This window comes from Malaclemys terrapin, chromosome 3 (genome assembly GCF_027887155.1).
Source record: "Malaclemys terrapin pileata isolate rMalTer1 chromosome 3, rMalTer1.hap1, whole genome shotgun sequence".
NCBI lineage: Eukaryota > Metazoa > Chordata > Testudines > Emydidae > Malaclemys > Malaclemys terrapin.
In genome coordinates, this window is record NC_071507.1 from 82,470,174 (window position 1) to 82,485,453 (window position 15,280).

A 15,280-nucleotide genomic window follows, 5' to 3' on the forward strand; every position below is an offset into this window, starting at 1 on the left:
CTGCATGTCACGGGATTAGAATTATTTTCCCTTCTGAAGAGGATGAACTACATTGGGAAAAAAAGCCTTTTACAGTAGATTTTTATTGAGCACTGGGTAATTATGATCATAATATTAGCTGAAAGAATTGCACTCTGTGGTACAGTAACTGAGTTGTGTTTTTCTTCTTGGCTAATGTACATGAATGCATAAAAGTGTAAGTTTTCAATCATATATTAAAGTCAGGTGATTGAGCGATAGTTTCTCTGTTTTTTTATTTAAGGCACTTTAGTTATATAATTAAGTTATTTGTTTAATCTTTCAGTCTGAGGAGAATCAAATTATGTGGGAATTGATTGGGCCTAACAAAACTCTAAAGAACCAGTCGGTCTGCTGGCAGGATGGTCGTGCCTTTGCAGATAATGAAAACTGGGTTGTGGATAGCTGTACCAAATGTACCTGCGAGGTAAGACTATGGAAGGATTCCCCCTATTTCCAAAATGGACAATGGACTGAATCCAGCTTGGCTACTCAGTGCTGTTCCAGCATCCAACATTTATTCAGGGCTTGATCGAAAGCTCACTGAAATCAATAAAGAGACTCTTCATTGTCTTTGATGGGTTTTGAATTAGGTCCTCAGTTTCTAATGGACAATACTGCAGACTTATACTGGTAACTTGCTTGGTTTAAAAATATTTCCTTTTATAAAGATCCAACCTCACTAAACAAAATATTTTTGTCTTTTAAAATGATGACAAACAAAATCTCTTCAATATATGGGTAGAATTTTCCCTGAATACACAGATTTGCCTGTATTTGAACATAAACATGGGCCAATATGTTGCTTTCTTTGTATGTAGAATTCTAAAACCGTGTGCCATCAAATCACTTGCCCAGCAGTGTTTTGTGCCAATCCATCATTTATTGAAGGTGAATGCTGTCCTGTCTGCTTTCATTGTAAGTATTTAACAAAAGGAAAATCCACCTGTTTGGCAGTTTTTAAAAAAAAACTACTTTATTTAAGGGGTGGTAAAGGAAGAGTTGAAAACCAACTGAGCCAAAGAAAAATCATTATTTAAGCATCAGGATAATGAGGTTTAACTGCATTTTCCCTGGCTGCACATTCCAATTTCTCATTGTGTATTCTTTGCTTTTCTTTCTTTTTCTTACTATCTGGTTAAAGTAGACTGCAGTCAGAGTGGATTGGTGTGCCTGCCATTCCCCTATAGAATGTGTTTAGCTTCTAGAGACAAATGGGAATTTCCTGTGTTTCAGTATAATAATTGTTGGAAAGGCAAAAAGTCTCTCAAATTTTGTTTTGAATCTTACAATACTTCACTTATATGGAACAGAATAACAACAGGATTCTTCCAAGATAGCACTGCAGTTTGTGGCTTGCATTTATAGTGAGAATAGTTTTGGAAATATATCTTGTTCTGGGCTGGACAGGCCTATTGCAGAAAAAAAAATTGCAAGACATTTTTAATAGTTTCAGTTTTCTGAAGTGTAATATTTATTGCATCATATTCAGGTTTCGTGCCTATTCGGATTATATACAGCACATATTTTCATTGTGCTCTCAATCACATTTATGGTTATGTTGTGTTCAGAGATGGGTCCAAGCTTCACATTTTGTATCTGGGTCCCAAAGTATGTGGATGCCTGGAATCAGAGATTGGGTCAGCCCATTACAGCAGTCAGTCCCAGATCTAAATTTACAAAATGTGAGGGTGTTTCAGATCCAGGTATCTGAGTTGGGCCAATCTCTACTTATGTTTTCTTTTTAAATAAAGTTCTCTATCTTTTCTGTGATGGATTAAAATAAAAATCAGAACCAGAGATCTAACTAGCACAGGATAAGTTCTAACAAAAATACATGTGAGAACAAAAATCTTATGACCAAGGAATTGACAGTGCTAAGCAGTTTTTGCTTCTTCTGCAGCCAAAGACAGTGAAGATGGTTGGTCTCCATGGTCGGAGTGGACAGAGTGCTCAGTGACATGTGGCTCTGGAACACAGCAGAGAGGAAGGTCATGTGATGTCACCAGCAACACTTGTGTAGGCCCGTCCATCCAGACAAGAACGTGTAGTCTTGGCAGATGTGACAATCGCAGTGAGTGCTGACATCTCTCTCTCCTTATTAATGTTCTCTCTGCTTCTCCCTTTCTAACCATGAAGCAAACGGAATCCTAGCCTGGATTTCCTATGCACACTTTGATAGAACTGTATATATTTGAACACTAATTTCTGCATTAGTACACTAGTTATCAAGACATACTGTATTTTTGTTCCTTTACTCACCCGTCTAATATTCCTCACCTTTATTGTCAATCTAATATGCATGTGTACTGGCCAGTCTAGTTTTTGCTCTGTAAAAGGAAAGATACTAAAAAGTAGGGCCTCTTGCCTTGAGTCAGCATATATGCAGCACTGGCTACTCTGCAGGAGCAGCTAATTACTACATTACATGTAGTAATTACATGTCATTGAACCATGATTCTCAGCACAGCCCTTAAGCACAGAAGTGTTTAGGACATGGGGAAGAAATACCGACATTAAGTAGTTATAGAAAACTTTTGTAAAATACTAAGCGATCTTATATTTATTGTACCTACAAGTCAGACTAAAGGAACACTGGTCATGATCACTTTCAATGACTCCTGAACAACTGTTTAAGACAAGGATTTTCTTATGTTCTTACAACACATTTTTTTTTCTAAATGATCTGTCCTCTAAACTGAGCTTCTCTAACATCCCCTTCAGTCCTGTGTTGGTGGTTGTGTTTCATAAGTAAGATAGTCTCTGATGTCTGAACCCAAATGCTGGCTTTTGTAACAGATAGTAATAAAGGGTGGGTGGAACACCTATTGTAAAATGGAGAAAGCTTTGTTGCCGGGCTAGGTTCACAAGTGAATTGCTATTATGCCCCTAGATGGGACAAGCACTTCCTTATGTTGTGTGGGGGTTTTTTTTCTCCCTCTGTCAGTACGTCAAGATGGTGGCTGGAGTCACTGGTCTCCTTGGTCTTCCTGTTCTGTGACCTGTGGAGTAGGCAACATCACTCGCATCCGTCTCTGCAATTCCCCCATCCCGCAGATGGGTGGGAAAATTTGTAAAGGAAGTGGCCGTGAAACAAAAGAATGTGAGGGAGTCCCATGTCCAGGTAAGTTTGTGGGCTTTACCCCAAATTGAAAGTCAAATAGAACTGTATTGCGTGTTCCAAGAAGGCAGGCTCTAAATCAGGGGTTCTCAACCTTTTTCTTTCTGAAGTCCCACAACACGCCATAAAAAACTCTATGGCCCACCTGTGCCACAACAACTGTTTTTCTGCATATAAAACCAGGGCCAGTGTTAGGGGGTAGCAAGCAGGCTGGGGCCCCAGCCATAGGGGCCCACATGAAGCTACATTGTTCAGGCTTCGGCTTCAGCCCCAGGTGGCAGGGCTCAGGGCCTCGGGCTTCAGCCCCGTGCAGTGGGACTTCGGCTTTCTACCCTGGGCCCCGGTGCGTATAATGTTGGCCCTACTTGGAGGTCCCCTGATACCTGCTCGCAGCCCCCCAGGGGGCCCCGGGCCCCTGGTTGAGAACCACTGCTCTAAATTATCATGCTAGTGATACAGGATCTAACATGTAGCCTTGGAGATGGACTAGTATAAGCCTATGGTATGTGGTCACTTGGCTCTGTTCCCTTGCTTTGATTTTTGTGACTGGCATTGGATTCAGAAAAGAAAGTTCAGAAGCAGTATGGTCTTGTGGGTTGATCAGGGGAATGGAAATCAGACATCCAGGGTTCTACTTGTGCCCTTGTATGTAACCTTTTGCAAATCTCAGTGCCTTGGTTTCCTTATTATCATGCTTACCTAGCTCACAGGGATATTTTAAGAAGAGATGGGTTACAATGGTGTTGTGTGAGGCTTTGCAAGCTTCTTAAATTGTTATTTGGGTTTAAAAACTTAGAGTTTGGGAACCTTTCCTTCCTGTAACTTAAAGACATATTTTCCAAGGATAATTCAAATATACAACAACAAACAAATAAACATGTTTTCTATCTAAAGGCGAAACCTGTGCTATGTATTAGGAACTGAAGTAGAATCCCCCTAAAGCTGGCATAATTATATGCCCTATATATAGTATACACATATAATTTATATTTAAAAAAATTATTTCTCCCCCATTGCTTTCTTTTCTCAGAGTCAGTTTAGATTTGTTTTTCATTCTGCCCACTTCCTGCTCAATTTCATCCTATTTTTTACGGTATTTTCTTTCTCTCTGTTTCTCTGTTCACAATCTCTCCAGTCTATCATGGAATGTGAACCCAAGTATGTTAAAGTGAAAGTTGAACTTCTGAATCCACTGTATATTTGAGTGGATTAAAAAACAGGCAAAATGAATTTACTCATCTCTACCTGTGAGGCCAAATTACTATAAGTTCCAGTTGTTTTTTATTTATTGAGAGCCATCAGTGTGCTTGATGCTGTACAAAGCATATGGGAAAACACAGTCTGTATTCTGGGAAGTTAGGTCCTGATTCTGTTCTTATACTAATGTAATTCTGGAATAACTATACTGAAATCAGTAAAGTTACACTAGCATAAAATGTACATGAAATCAAATTAAGGCCCTTATAGTCTGAGTTAGCTAAGCAGTGCAGTTTGGAATACGAAACGAGGGGGAAATCTGCAGGTGGTGTATATGTCACTTTTTGTAAAAATGTCATGTAAGTTAGCAGACTTACTTTCAAGTTATGATATAAGTAGTTTCCTTAAGAAGGGATTTGAATGTAAAAAACTGAGGTCATTTGCTACCTATAGAAGGAGATCCCAGAATGCAGTTAATTGCATTGAGCTAGATCTTCATCACCAAATATAAACAAAAGAGTTTCAGCACCAAGTGCAAGCTGAGGGTTTTTTCAGCTGTAAATTCTGATTAGAAACAGCTGGTTCAGAATTGGCTACTAACAAAATGACTTCTCAGGACACCTTTATCATGGAAGAAGTCACAGAGCTCAGAGTTGGCGTGCAGGTCATATGCTTGGTGTTCTCCCATATTTCCATAATAGAAGTTGTTTTAATAACAATCTCATCAGTGAACTTTGAAAATCCAGATGCATCAGCCAACATAAACTGCTTCCAATCACTTTAATTGGAAATATACCATATGAAAAGGCATTGCATGCTGTTATGAGTTGTCAACAATAACTAAAATGGCTGAAAAATCCATGTATTTATCTGGAAATATTGTAATCTCAGTTTTCAGTTGTTCAATTTCATTTCTTCCTCTGGGTACAGTTACAAACGGTTTATAGAGATATCAGAAGGAGGAGTTACCTTTATAGTACCGAATGTTGTCTACAGTATGTTGCTCACACTAATTTTCCCCTTTGTCCTGCATGTTCCAGTTAATGGTAGATGGGGTCCTTGGTCTCCATGGTCCACATGCTCTGTCACCTGTGGAGGAGGGATCCGTGAGAGGTCTCGTCTCTGTAACAGCCCAGAGCCACAGTATGGAGGAAAGAAATGTGTGGGAGATGTCATGCAACATGATATATGCAACAAGAATGATTGCCCAATTGGTGTGTATGCACTGAGTGACCAGCAGTGAGCTATGCAGCTTGCAAACTTTGTTATTGCTAGTTATTTATCTCCTGTCACATGGATAGCAACACTAATTGATATTAGAGTGTCTACATATATGAAATACACTAATTCAGTCCCTGTTTCAGAAAAGCACTTGCGTAAATGCTTAAGTCTAATTCACTTCAGTGAAACTTTATGCATGTGTAGATTGTTAAGTGTTATCTGGAATAAGAAGATTTCCTGCATCGGGGTCTCAGTATACTATTAAAATAGTCAACTGTTTGTAGCAGTCCACAAACCAAAAAAGAAATGCTTTCCTATATAGTTGAAAATTCAAATAGTTTTAATTGTCAGTATTCCATCATTTTTATCTATTTCAATGAATGGAGAATGTTTTTCTTTAATAAGGGTTACAGTTCTTTACTTTCTACACGACTACCCTTATTTACATTTTTGCTTGTGTTTTGACAGATGGGTGTTTGTCAAATCCGTGCTTTCCTGGAGCAGAATGCAGCAGTTACCCTGATGGGTCTTGGTCATGTGGCCCATGTCCAGCTGGGTACCTCGGTAATGGAACAGTGTGTGAGGATCTTGATGAGGTATGCGTTGTTTCAGTTGTGAATCAACATGAAACATTTCCTTGAGGCTATTTATAAAGATTGTATGGTGATTATACAACAGGCTAACTTGGTTCTTTCATTTTGCTTCTGTGTTTCTCCATAGTGTATAGCTGTGCCAGACGTTTGTTTTAAGGTGAATCAGGTCCATCGCTGTGTGAACGCAAATCCAGGGTTCCACTGCCTGCCCTGCCCTCCACGCTACAAAGGAAATCAGCCTTTCGGGGTGGGCCTGGAGGCTGCCAAGACAGAAAAGCAAGTAAGTGATGTTGAAGAGGGGTCAATGGTTAGGAATGTGATGGAAACTGAAACCTATCTAAGCATTCTCCATAAAAAACAAATTGTGAAAGAATATTTCATAAATGTGGGCAACAAACAAATATAGCCACAAATAGCTAAGCACCAGATTTTCAAATGTATTTAAGCAGCTACAGATATAGATGGACACCTAGTGGGATTTTCACAAGCTCGTAGGTGACTAACTCTCGTTGAAATCAATGGGAGTTAGGTGCCAGAGTGCTTTTGAAAAATCACAGTAGGCATCTATCTGTTTCGTAGGTGCCTAAAATACCTTTAAAAATACGGTCCTAAATGTGGATGCAACTTTTCTATTAATACGATGATGCATTGGGCCTGATTATTCACTGCTCGTCACCTTGTGTAGTCATTTCTACCTGTGCAAAATGAGTGTAAAATGCTACAAGGCTAGAATGGTAGCCTTTTACACCCAGAGTTTGCAATCCCTGTTCACAGGTGTAAAAGACTACATAAGAGGCAATGCAGTGGTGAGCTAGGATGATTATCTTGATAAATACACCAAAGTAAGTCATCAAACATCTGTTTGAAGATCTCACTTTTCTAAATGCCAGTAGGTCAAGATGTATGTGTATGGGGAGGGGTGGGGGAAAGGAGAGGAAATGACACAGAGGAATGTTATCTCATAGAAAATTAAGGCAACTTCTTTAAAACAGCTGCCATGAGACTTCATCAGTCTCTTCTTTTTGAGCCATGCTGTAGTTAGCTCAACATGTGAAGTCTAAATGTACAACACCTGTTAAAATTAAGCCACTCAAAACTTACCAGGAAAAACAAAAGAAATAAGAGGAACGTGACAGTAAACTTGCTGACAGGATATTAACATCCATTTGTTTGTCTCTCTGGTTTAAGAAAAAAATGACTACACACCAGCTGGTAGACTTAGACCATTATATCCTGAAGACCAGTACTCTAAAGGAAATGGGTGTGTGCAGTCTTTCCTGTCCATAATGAGAATTAATGGCTCCTAGGGGAATGCACATGTAATTCCAAAAAACTTAAACCAATTGTTTAAATTTATTTATTGAGTAATGTCTATTTTTACTTGTGGTTATGCTTTTTTTTTTATTGCCAGTTATCTACAATTGTGAACTGACAAAATAAAATGTATGGCTTAGACCAACATTTTTTTTTTAAAAGTGCCTAAATTGAGACATCTAAATAACTGGCCTGGGTTTCAAAAGTGCTGAGGACCTAGAAGCTCCTACTGATGTCATTAAGTTTGAATGAGTACGATCTGTTCTTGTAGGTGTGTGAACCTGAAAATCCATGCCTAGATATGACACACAGCTGCCACAAATCTGCAGAGTGCATCTACCTAGGCCATTTCAGTGACCCTATGTACAAGTGTGAATGTAGAACAGGATATGCTGGTGATGGACGCATCTGCGGTGAAGATTCTGACCTGGATGGTTGGCCCAATAGCAACCTGGTCTGTGCTGCCAATGCTACTTACCATTGCATGAAGGTAAGCAAGAAGGGGCAATAAAAGTTGTTATGTCACAACCAGTTTTCTTTTTTTTAATAGCTAAGGATATTTCTTTTCATTATAAAACTGGTGACGGTTTCTATGCAGACTTGAACTGTTACGGTATCCACTCTTTCTATGAGATAGTATAGAATGTATATTCACTTACACTTTAATGGAATCCTGTATTTCACTGGCTCACAATTATGCTATTCTGTAAAACACTTCATAGGAAAAAGAGGGATCACTCCTGGATCACTTCTTATCCTAAACTCAGTCCCCTCCCTTTTGTAGCAGAATTCCTTTTCTGTTCTGGGAGGTCTTCTGGGGACCACTAGGAAGAGTTCCATGGACCATCATTTGAGAATCACTCAAACATTACTTGCATGAAAAGTTCTTCTCTAAAGAGTTATCTAAGAAGGCTGAAACTATGCAGTCACCAAGATTCAGCAGGAGCTTGTGTATTGGTAGCCAGATATTAATAATGTTCTAAGACAGAATGCTGGTTCTGTGGGGTATTATGCCAAAAGTGTGCAGCCCCGTGCAACTTCATCCCCACTTGTGTCCTAGTACACCTCACTCAACAACAAAGGAGGCAATAGGATTACAATGCTCTGGTATTTCTGATTGAGGGGCAGATGGAGCAAGGCTGCTGAGATAGTAGAGAAAGGGTAGATGGTGATTAGGATAGGTGTGTCTGGGACCCTGGGTCCTTAAGCGTGTACTCAACTTTAAGCACTTGAGCAGTCCCACTGAAATCACTGCACTATTGACATGCTTACAGTTAAGCATGTGCTTAAGCACTTTGCTGAGTTAGTCTTTATGCAATGACATTGGCTGCATAGGCCTACAGAGGGCACTGTTTTCTTTTGATTGTTCTTTTTCAGTTCTAAACGTGCCCTTCTTAGATTTCTGCTCCTGCTCCATATTAAAAAAAAACATAGGTCCTTAATTTACTTGAGAATGCAACCAACCTGTCCTGAGCAATGGCATCCTCTTCTAGCACTCTGACAGTGGCAACAAAACCAAAAGAACCTTGTCAAGTTCTGAACTAGAGTAATGGGCAAACAAATGAGAAACTTTACACAGAGACTAACAATGTTTGAGCTAAGAGTGTTAAATGGAGCAAAAAGTCATCCAGGTGTAACTACATTGAAGTCAATCGCATTACACTAGGAATGAATTTGGGCCAATGCCTTATTAACAGAAAGGGTGTATTAGATAGACCCTTGCTGAACACTAGTCTCAGATGCTGAACTTTCTCACGCTGCCTGCTGTCGGCTCATTGTAGATCTGGCCAACTCAGCATTTGCAGTTCATATATTCTTTTTGGCTCCTGTCATCAGGACATGCAACATATTGACTCAAGATGCAACACAAAAGATCCGCTTTCATTAAGAACATAACATGTTGAACACATTTAGAGGAGACTGTTCCCAAAGGTTCAGTCTTGTCTTTCTGTAAGACATACATTAATTTTATAGAAACAAATGTTTGATTAAAAAGGTCTATTTAAAAAATAGGTAATATTCTCAGGCAGTAGCACTCATTAGAAATTATTCTAGTTTAGTAATTTTCTAAAAAAAAAAAAAAAAAGATCTCCTTCTCCTACCCTGTGAAAGTGATTGAAAAATAACTTGTCTAAATAAATTTAATATATTGAATTTAAATTTACTTTTAGTTCTCTCAAAGTTTTCATGTATAGACATTTTTTCCTCCAGAATTCCTGTACTGAAAAATGAAACATTAGCCTAATACTTTGAAGGCTAACATTGGGTCAGGAATTAAGGAATCATCTGTATATACAAAAAAAGGAGTCTTAAAAGTTTGGAGGTTCATTTTGATTTTGATAATTATCTAAAAACTATAATGCTTTTTCCTCAGCTTATCTAGATGAACAGAATCTCTTGAGCTTGAAAATTTGGGCTGGAAATGTCATGAGAATAGATCTTTCCCTGAGATTTCAACATTTTCTTTGCTGATCCTGGACTCAAATATATGTGCTATAAGAAGAATATTTCTGCAGTGGTTTGGCATGTCCAGTCTTGGTTTCAAGCAGAAGTGGAAAGGTGAAAATAAGTGAAAACAGCAATGAGAACAATTTATAACCTCAGAAAAGGTTTTGGTGTAGGAAATAGACAATGGTTTGAGTGGCTTTTTAGATTTTCACCCATTCTTTATCCCAAGGCAGAATGATGACCCAAGGTAAGGCATAAATTTGTAACAGTGAGAGTAATTAACTATTGGAACAATTTACCAAGTATTGTGGTGGATTCTCCATCATTGACAATTAGATGTTTTTCTAAAAGATCTGCTCTAATAATTATTCTGGGGAAGTTCTATGGCCTGTGTTATACCGGAGGTCTGACTAGATCATCACAGTGGTCCCTTCTGGCCTTGGAATCTATGAATCTATTTCTCCACTGGCTATACTATTTTAAAAGAAAATAGCAGTTAAAATGCTGGCTCATTGTTTCACTTTTTTATATTTATATTTCCAATTTAGAAAGCCTATGTAGTTATTGTAAGAAATATTAGGTCCTTCAGTCACCAAATCCTGCTCTTTTTTGCACCATTGTGATGCCATTGGGGTACATTCATGCAACCCCACTGAATTAAATAGGATTCAATGACTGTAAATGAGAACAGAATTTGCCTCCATGTGTTAATCAGAGTGATTGCTTTCTTGAAGTTTTTGAAAATCTGTACTTATATTTTTGCCTAATCCAGAAAATTGTTCACTTGGAATAATCACCCTTTCCTCAGTTCTGATCTTCAATGCGAAATAAAAAAGGATACATTTGTCTTTTATTTTCAAAAGTCTTGGAAATCTAACAGTGCAAAAGGACACATGTCTCAAAACTACAGCCCCATGTCTATGTCTCCGTTGCATTAACTTTCCGTATGACAGATTACATCTGAAGATCATCCTTTTAGCTTTCATCTTCATTCTTCTGCTTAAAGGCAGCCAAAGCCAGCCACGTTACGTTGCAGTCTTCAAAGTTCCTCCGTGAGCTGTCCATAAGGAGCTGACACTGTGTATGTGTGTTTTTTCCTATCACATGCTCTCAGCTAAAATACACTCCAAACATTTCTTCTAACAGAAGGAAGTTGGGGAATGTGATTTGCAACTTCATTTAATTTATTTTACAGCATGAAAACTGGATGAACTAATATTTTTGGCAACAAACACAAAGTCTTTAAAATGTACTTGTGACCGATTTTCTCAGCTATGTGTTTTATAGCCTCTTGTGGGCTATATAGTCTTCAAGCCCATGTTACGAGCCTGTGACGTAACAGAAATATAATGTACTGATTTTTCTGGACAGGATAACTGCCCCCATCTGCCTAATTCTGGACAGGAAGACTTTGATAAGGATGGCAAAGGTGATGCCTGTGATGAAGATGATGACAATGATGGGGTAGAGGATGACAAAGTATGAGATTTTATTTAATGGTTGATTTTTAAAAAAATGTCTTTTATCATTTTAATGCAACTCCCTGTGATGGGGTGGGGGGTCCCTGTCCAGTGCGGGGGGAGTACACCCTGTCTCTCAAGCCGCCTTCTGCCTCTAGGCAGTGAGGCCTAAGAGTTTAAGTCCACCATTGGCTCTTTGCTATAGGGCTGTGCGACCTAGAAGTCAGGGTCTATAGCAGTCCCCTGACTCCCCGGGCAGTAAGGCCTAGTGGCCAGAGTCACTAGCACTACCCTGACCCTAGGGGCAGTGAGGCCCAGAGACCAGCGTCAATAGCACTACCCTGACTCATAGGGCAGTGAGGCATAGTGGCCAGAGTCAATAGGGTTGGGCTGCCTCCCAGGGCAGTAGAGGTCAGGATAGGGAGTCCTGGGTCCTCCCTGCTCCACCGGGTCTCAGCCTAAGGCCCTGGTAGTGATGAATAGACTTACCACTTAATGAGGATCCGCCTGAAACATGCTGACTGCTGTAGGGACAATGACTAGTCTCTCCCTGGGCTACTTCCTACTGTAACTCCTGCAGTCCTGGCCTATGTGTCTTTGGGGTCTCTGTCCTCGGGTTGTGCTGATCCTGGGGTCTCCAACCTCTGAGTGGCGTCCTCAGGTAACTGGGCGCCTGCCTGAGTCTCTGCGTTTCCGGCTCCCACAGTCTGGGGCTCCAGCAGCTCCTGGGCTGGAGCCTGCAGCATGCATCCTTCTTCTCCAGCAGCTAGTCCAGACTGAGCTGGGCTCCTCCCTCTTATACTGGTGTTACACTTCGAGCATGCCCAGGAGGGACATGGGGGCGTGGCTTCTCAGCTCACAGTCAGGAGTTAACCCTCCCCTGTCCAGTGAGGGGTAAATGCACCCTGTCACACTCCCTTACAAGAAATAATTAAGGACTGTGTGGATCAGGTCCTCAGTTGCATTAGGGCAGCTTTGAACTGCCCAGTCTTATCTCAATTACCCTTGAAGGGTACAGCCTAGTGCAGAGCAGAGTAGGATTGCAGGAGTGCAAAGAGGACCTAATGCCCCTTTTTAAGCCTCCATCCTATCTCGTGCTGTGCTGAGTGCTCTGTAGCATCACTTAGGGTTTTGGTATATTGATTAGAACAGGAGCTGGTCCTCTGATTTAAATAAAAAATGACATTTGATTGCTTTGTCTGCACTGGGTAGCATGTAACAACCAAAGGGGAAAATGAAGTGTATTCTGCTGTGTGCCTTCATGTTCTGGATCTGACTCATACAGTCTGTATTTGGAAACTTAAAAAAAAAAGTCAAACAAGCATTTGATCAATAATATTTATGTTGCATGTGCAGTTACAGAAATCATTGCCTTCAGTTACATTGTCCAGTTAGGTGACACTGAAGAGAGTATTCTTCTCTCTCAGGGACATTTATTTTTTTGTTACCATATGGCAGTAGTTGATAAAATAGGACATATTTTGCCTTTCCATGATATCTTTTCCTAGAATGTCCAAAATAGTGAAGTCTGGCTGTTGCATTAAGAAAGTAATTTGTCTTCATGGAAAATGCTTGCACAACAACAAAATAGTGAAAAATATTCTCCAGAGACTTCTCTTAAGGTTCTAGAGACCTAGTCTCCTCTCCACACATGTATGTCGGGCTTGCTCCTCCACTGCCTTGCACATTAGGTAGTCATTTACATTTGTACAAAATGGGTATAATATGCCTACCAATCTGCCTTAGTATTTTGCATCCGCTTCGCAGAGGTGTAAATAGCTACACAAGGGAAAGGGCTAAGCTCATCAGTGGAAAGCACACTTGTACATCAATTTATATGACTTAGTTTCATTTTCACTTTCATTTCTTCCTAAGTGGAACATGAGGGATGGGAGAGTGGGGAAATACTTCTTGATAAATGAAATAATGCCTCGAACCAAGCTGTGATTTATATTCTTAAATCCTTTGCTTCTGCTTGCTAGGACAATTGCCCTCTTCTGTTCAACCCCCGTCAGTTTGATTATGACAAGGATGAAGTTGGTGACCGTTGTGATAATTGCCCGTATGTGCACAACCCTGCTCAGATTGACACTGATAATAACGGAGAGGGTGACTCATGTGCTGTGGATATTGATGGTGATGGTATGTTCTTATTTGCTAAACCAAACAGCAACTGGTTACTATTCCGGATCTAATACTTATGCACAATGGGTGGGCTGGTTGCATTTGTATGTAAGATACAATCAGTTCCATCTTATATTATACAGTCAGAAATATAGAAAAAGAAAGGGAAGACCAAGGTCCACCAATCCCCAGGCTCTGCATTGAACACAGGACATTGATTATAGACTCATAGACTTTAAAGACAGAAGGGACCATCATGATCATCTTGTCTGACCTCCTGCACATTGCAGGTCACAGGTCCTCACCCACCATTCCTGTAATAGGCCCATAACTTTGGCTTTGTATTGCTGAAGTCCTCAAATCTTATGTGAAAATAATGTGAAATGTACCCACATGAATGTAATAGATCACCCATGCCCAATGTTCTAGATAAATCACACTTCCCCACCCCATTCTAAGGCCCTTGCAAATACCCCTCAGAGGAGGAGAAGAATTTCTTCCTGACTCCAAAATAATCAGGATGCAATATACTACTTTTGTTTCCTGTTTGGATACTAGAGGGAAACAAAGATATCGGTTAAGGCTCTATCTAGAGGATATTAATCTGGGCCAGGTAAAATCAGAATTGACCTGGATAATCGTACAAAGCTCAAGCCAATCCAAACTCAAACATCCTCTGAGTTTTGAAAAAGATAGTTTTATTTTGCTTATTTGTACACACCTCTCTAGTCTTGGTTTTGGCCAGAAATGGAAGCAAAAACATTGAAATATCTTTAGAAAGCTTGTTCTTGAAGCATTTCTAACATGGTTGAAACCCAGAAGTGTTAGAAATTGTAGAAAAAAGTCTGGTCTTGGATTTGCTTCAGTAATCATGCAACTTTTGGACACTTATCTGAATTGAACCTCTGAACCTTTTGAAGTTCTCCCATCACTCACAACATCAGATTCTTACTAGAGCTCGTGGGACTTCTGCATGTGCAATGAGTGGAAAACATAACCCTGTATCTTTGGCTGAGACTCTGTATTTCAAAGTTTATATAAAGCTCCAGAAACCATATAGTTGAAGAGATGATCCTAATGTCATCTTCTGGCACTTGTGCCAACATTGTCTTAACTTTTTTTTGTCACCATGATATAATTTTGGAAGGAGAGGACAATTTGTTGCAAAATGAGAAGTAAGGGTGTCTGAATATTTGGCAACACTGTACAATTAATTTTATATATGTTATATTAAGATGAGCTTATTTAGCACTAAAGCATGCGGTCATGCAATGTATTGCTATATAGAATTCCTCAGGAATTCCATTGTGATATAGTATTTATTGCAGAGCATTACTCAAAAATTCTGGGTAGGTAGTTCCAACTCTAAGCAATGAAAATCCAAGTAATTTAAAATGAAAACTTTTTTTCTACTTTTTTAGCAATACACATTTTCTTTAGGCTCACAAATATAAAAGGCCAAATTCTTCAAAGCCCATGCAGTCCTTACATAAGCAAAACTTCCATTGAAATATATCTGGGAGTTTTTACATTAGTAAGGAAAGCAGGATTTGGCCCACAGTATGAAATTACAGTAGAACCTCAGAATTACGAACGTATTAGGAATGGAAGTTGTTCATATGAACAAAACATCATAGTTGTTCTTTCAAAAGTTTACAGCTGAACATTGACTTACTACAGCTTTGAAACTTTACTATGCAGAAGAAAAATGCTACTGTTAATCATCTTAATTTAAACGAAACAAGCATAGAAACAGTTTCCTTACCTGTCAGATCTTTTTTAAC

The 15,280-nt window shown here is 39.4% G+C and overlaps 1 protein-coding gene across 1 annotated transcript in view; it reads left to right on the forward strand.

Moving 5' to 3' along the window:
• Window positions 1-15,280, forward strand: part of THBS2 (thrombospondin 2) — a 49,950-nt gene that overhangs the window by 16,991 nt on the left and 17,679 nt on the right. Inside the window, exons 6-15 of the mRNA XM_054023275.1 lie at window positions 305-445; window positions 840-936; window positions 1,922-2,092; window positions 2,966-3,142; window positions 5,377-5,550; window positions 6,026-6,153; window positions 6,278-6,430; window positions 7,736-7,954; window positions 11,284-11,391; window positions 13,355-13,514. Of these exons, the coding sequence (XP_053879250.1) occupies window positions 305-445; window positions 840-936; window positions 1,922-2,092; window positions 2,966-3,142; window positions 5,377-5,550; window positions 6,026-6,153; window positions 6,278-6,430; window positions 7,736-7,954; window positions 11,284-11,391; window positions 13,355-13,514 (1,528 nt within the window). The remainder of the gene's footprint in view (window positions 1-304; window positions 446-839; window positions 937-1,921; window positions 2,093-2,965; window positions 3,143-5,376; window positions 5,551-6,025; window positions 6,154-6,277; window positions 6,431-7,735; window positions 7,955-11,283; window positions 11,392-13,354; window positions 13,515-15,280) is intronic.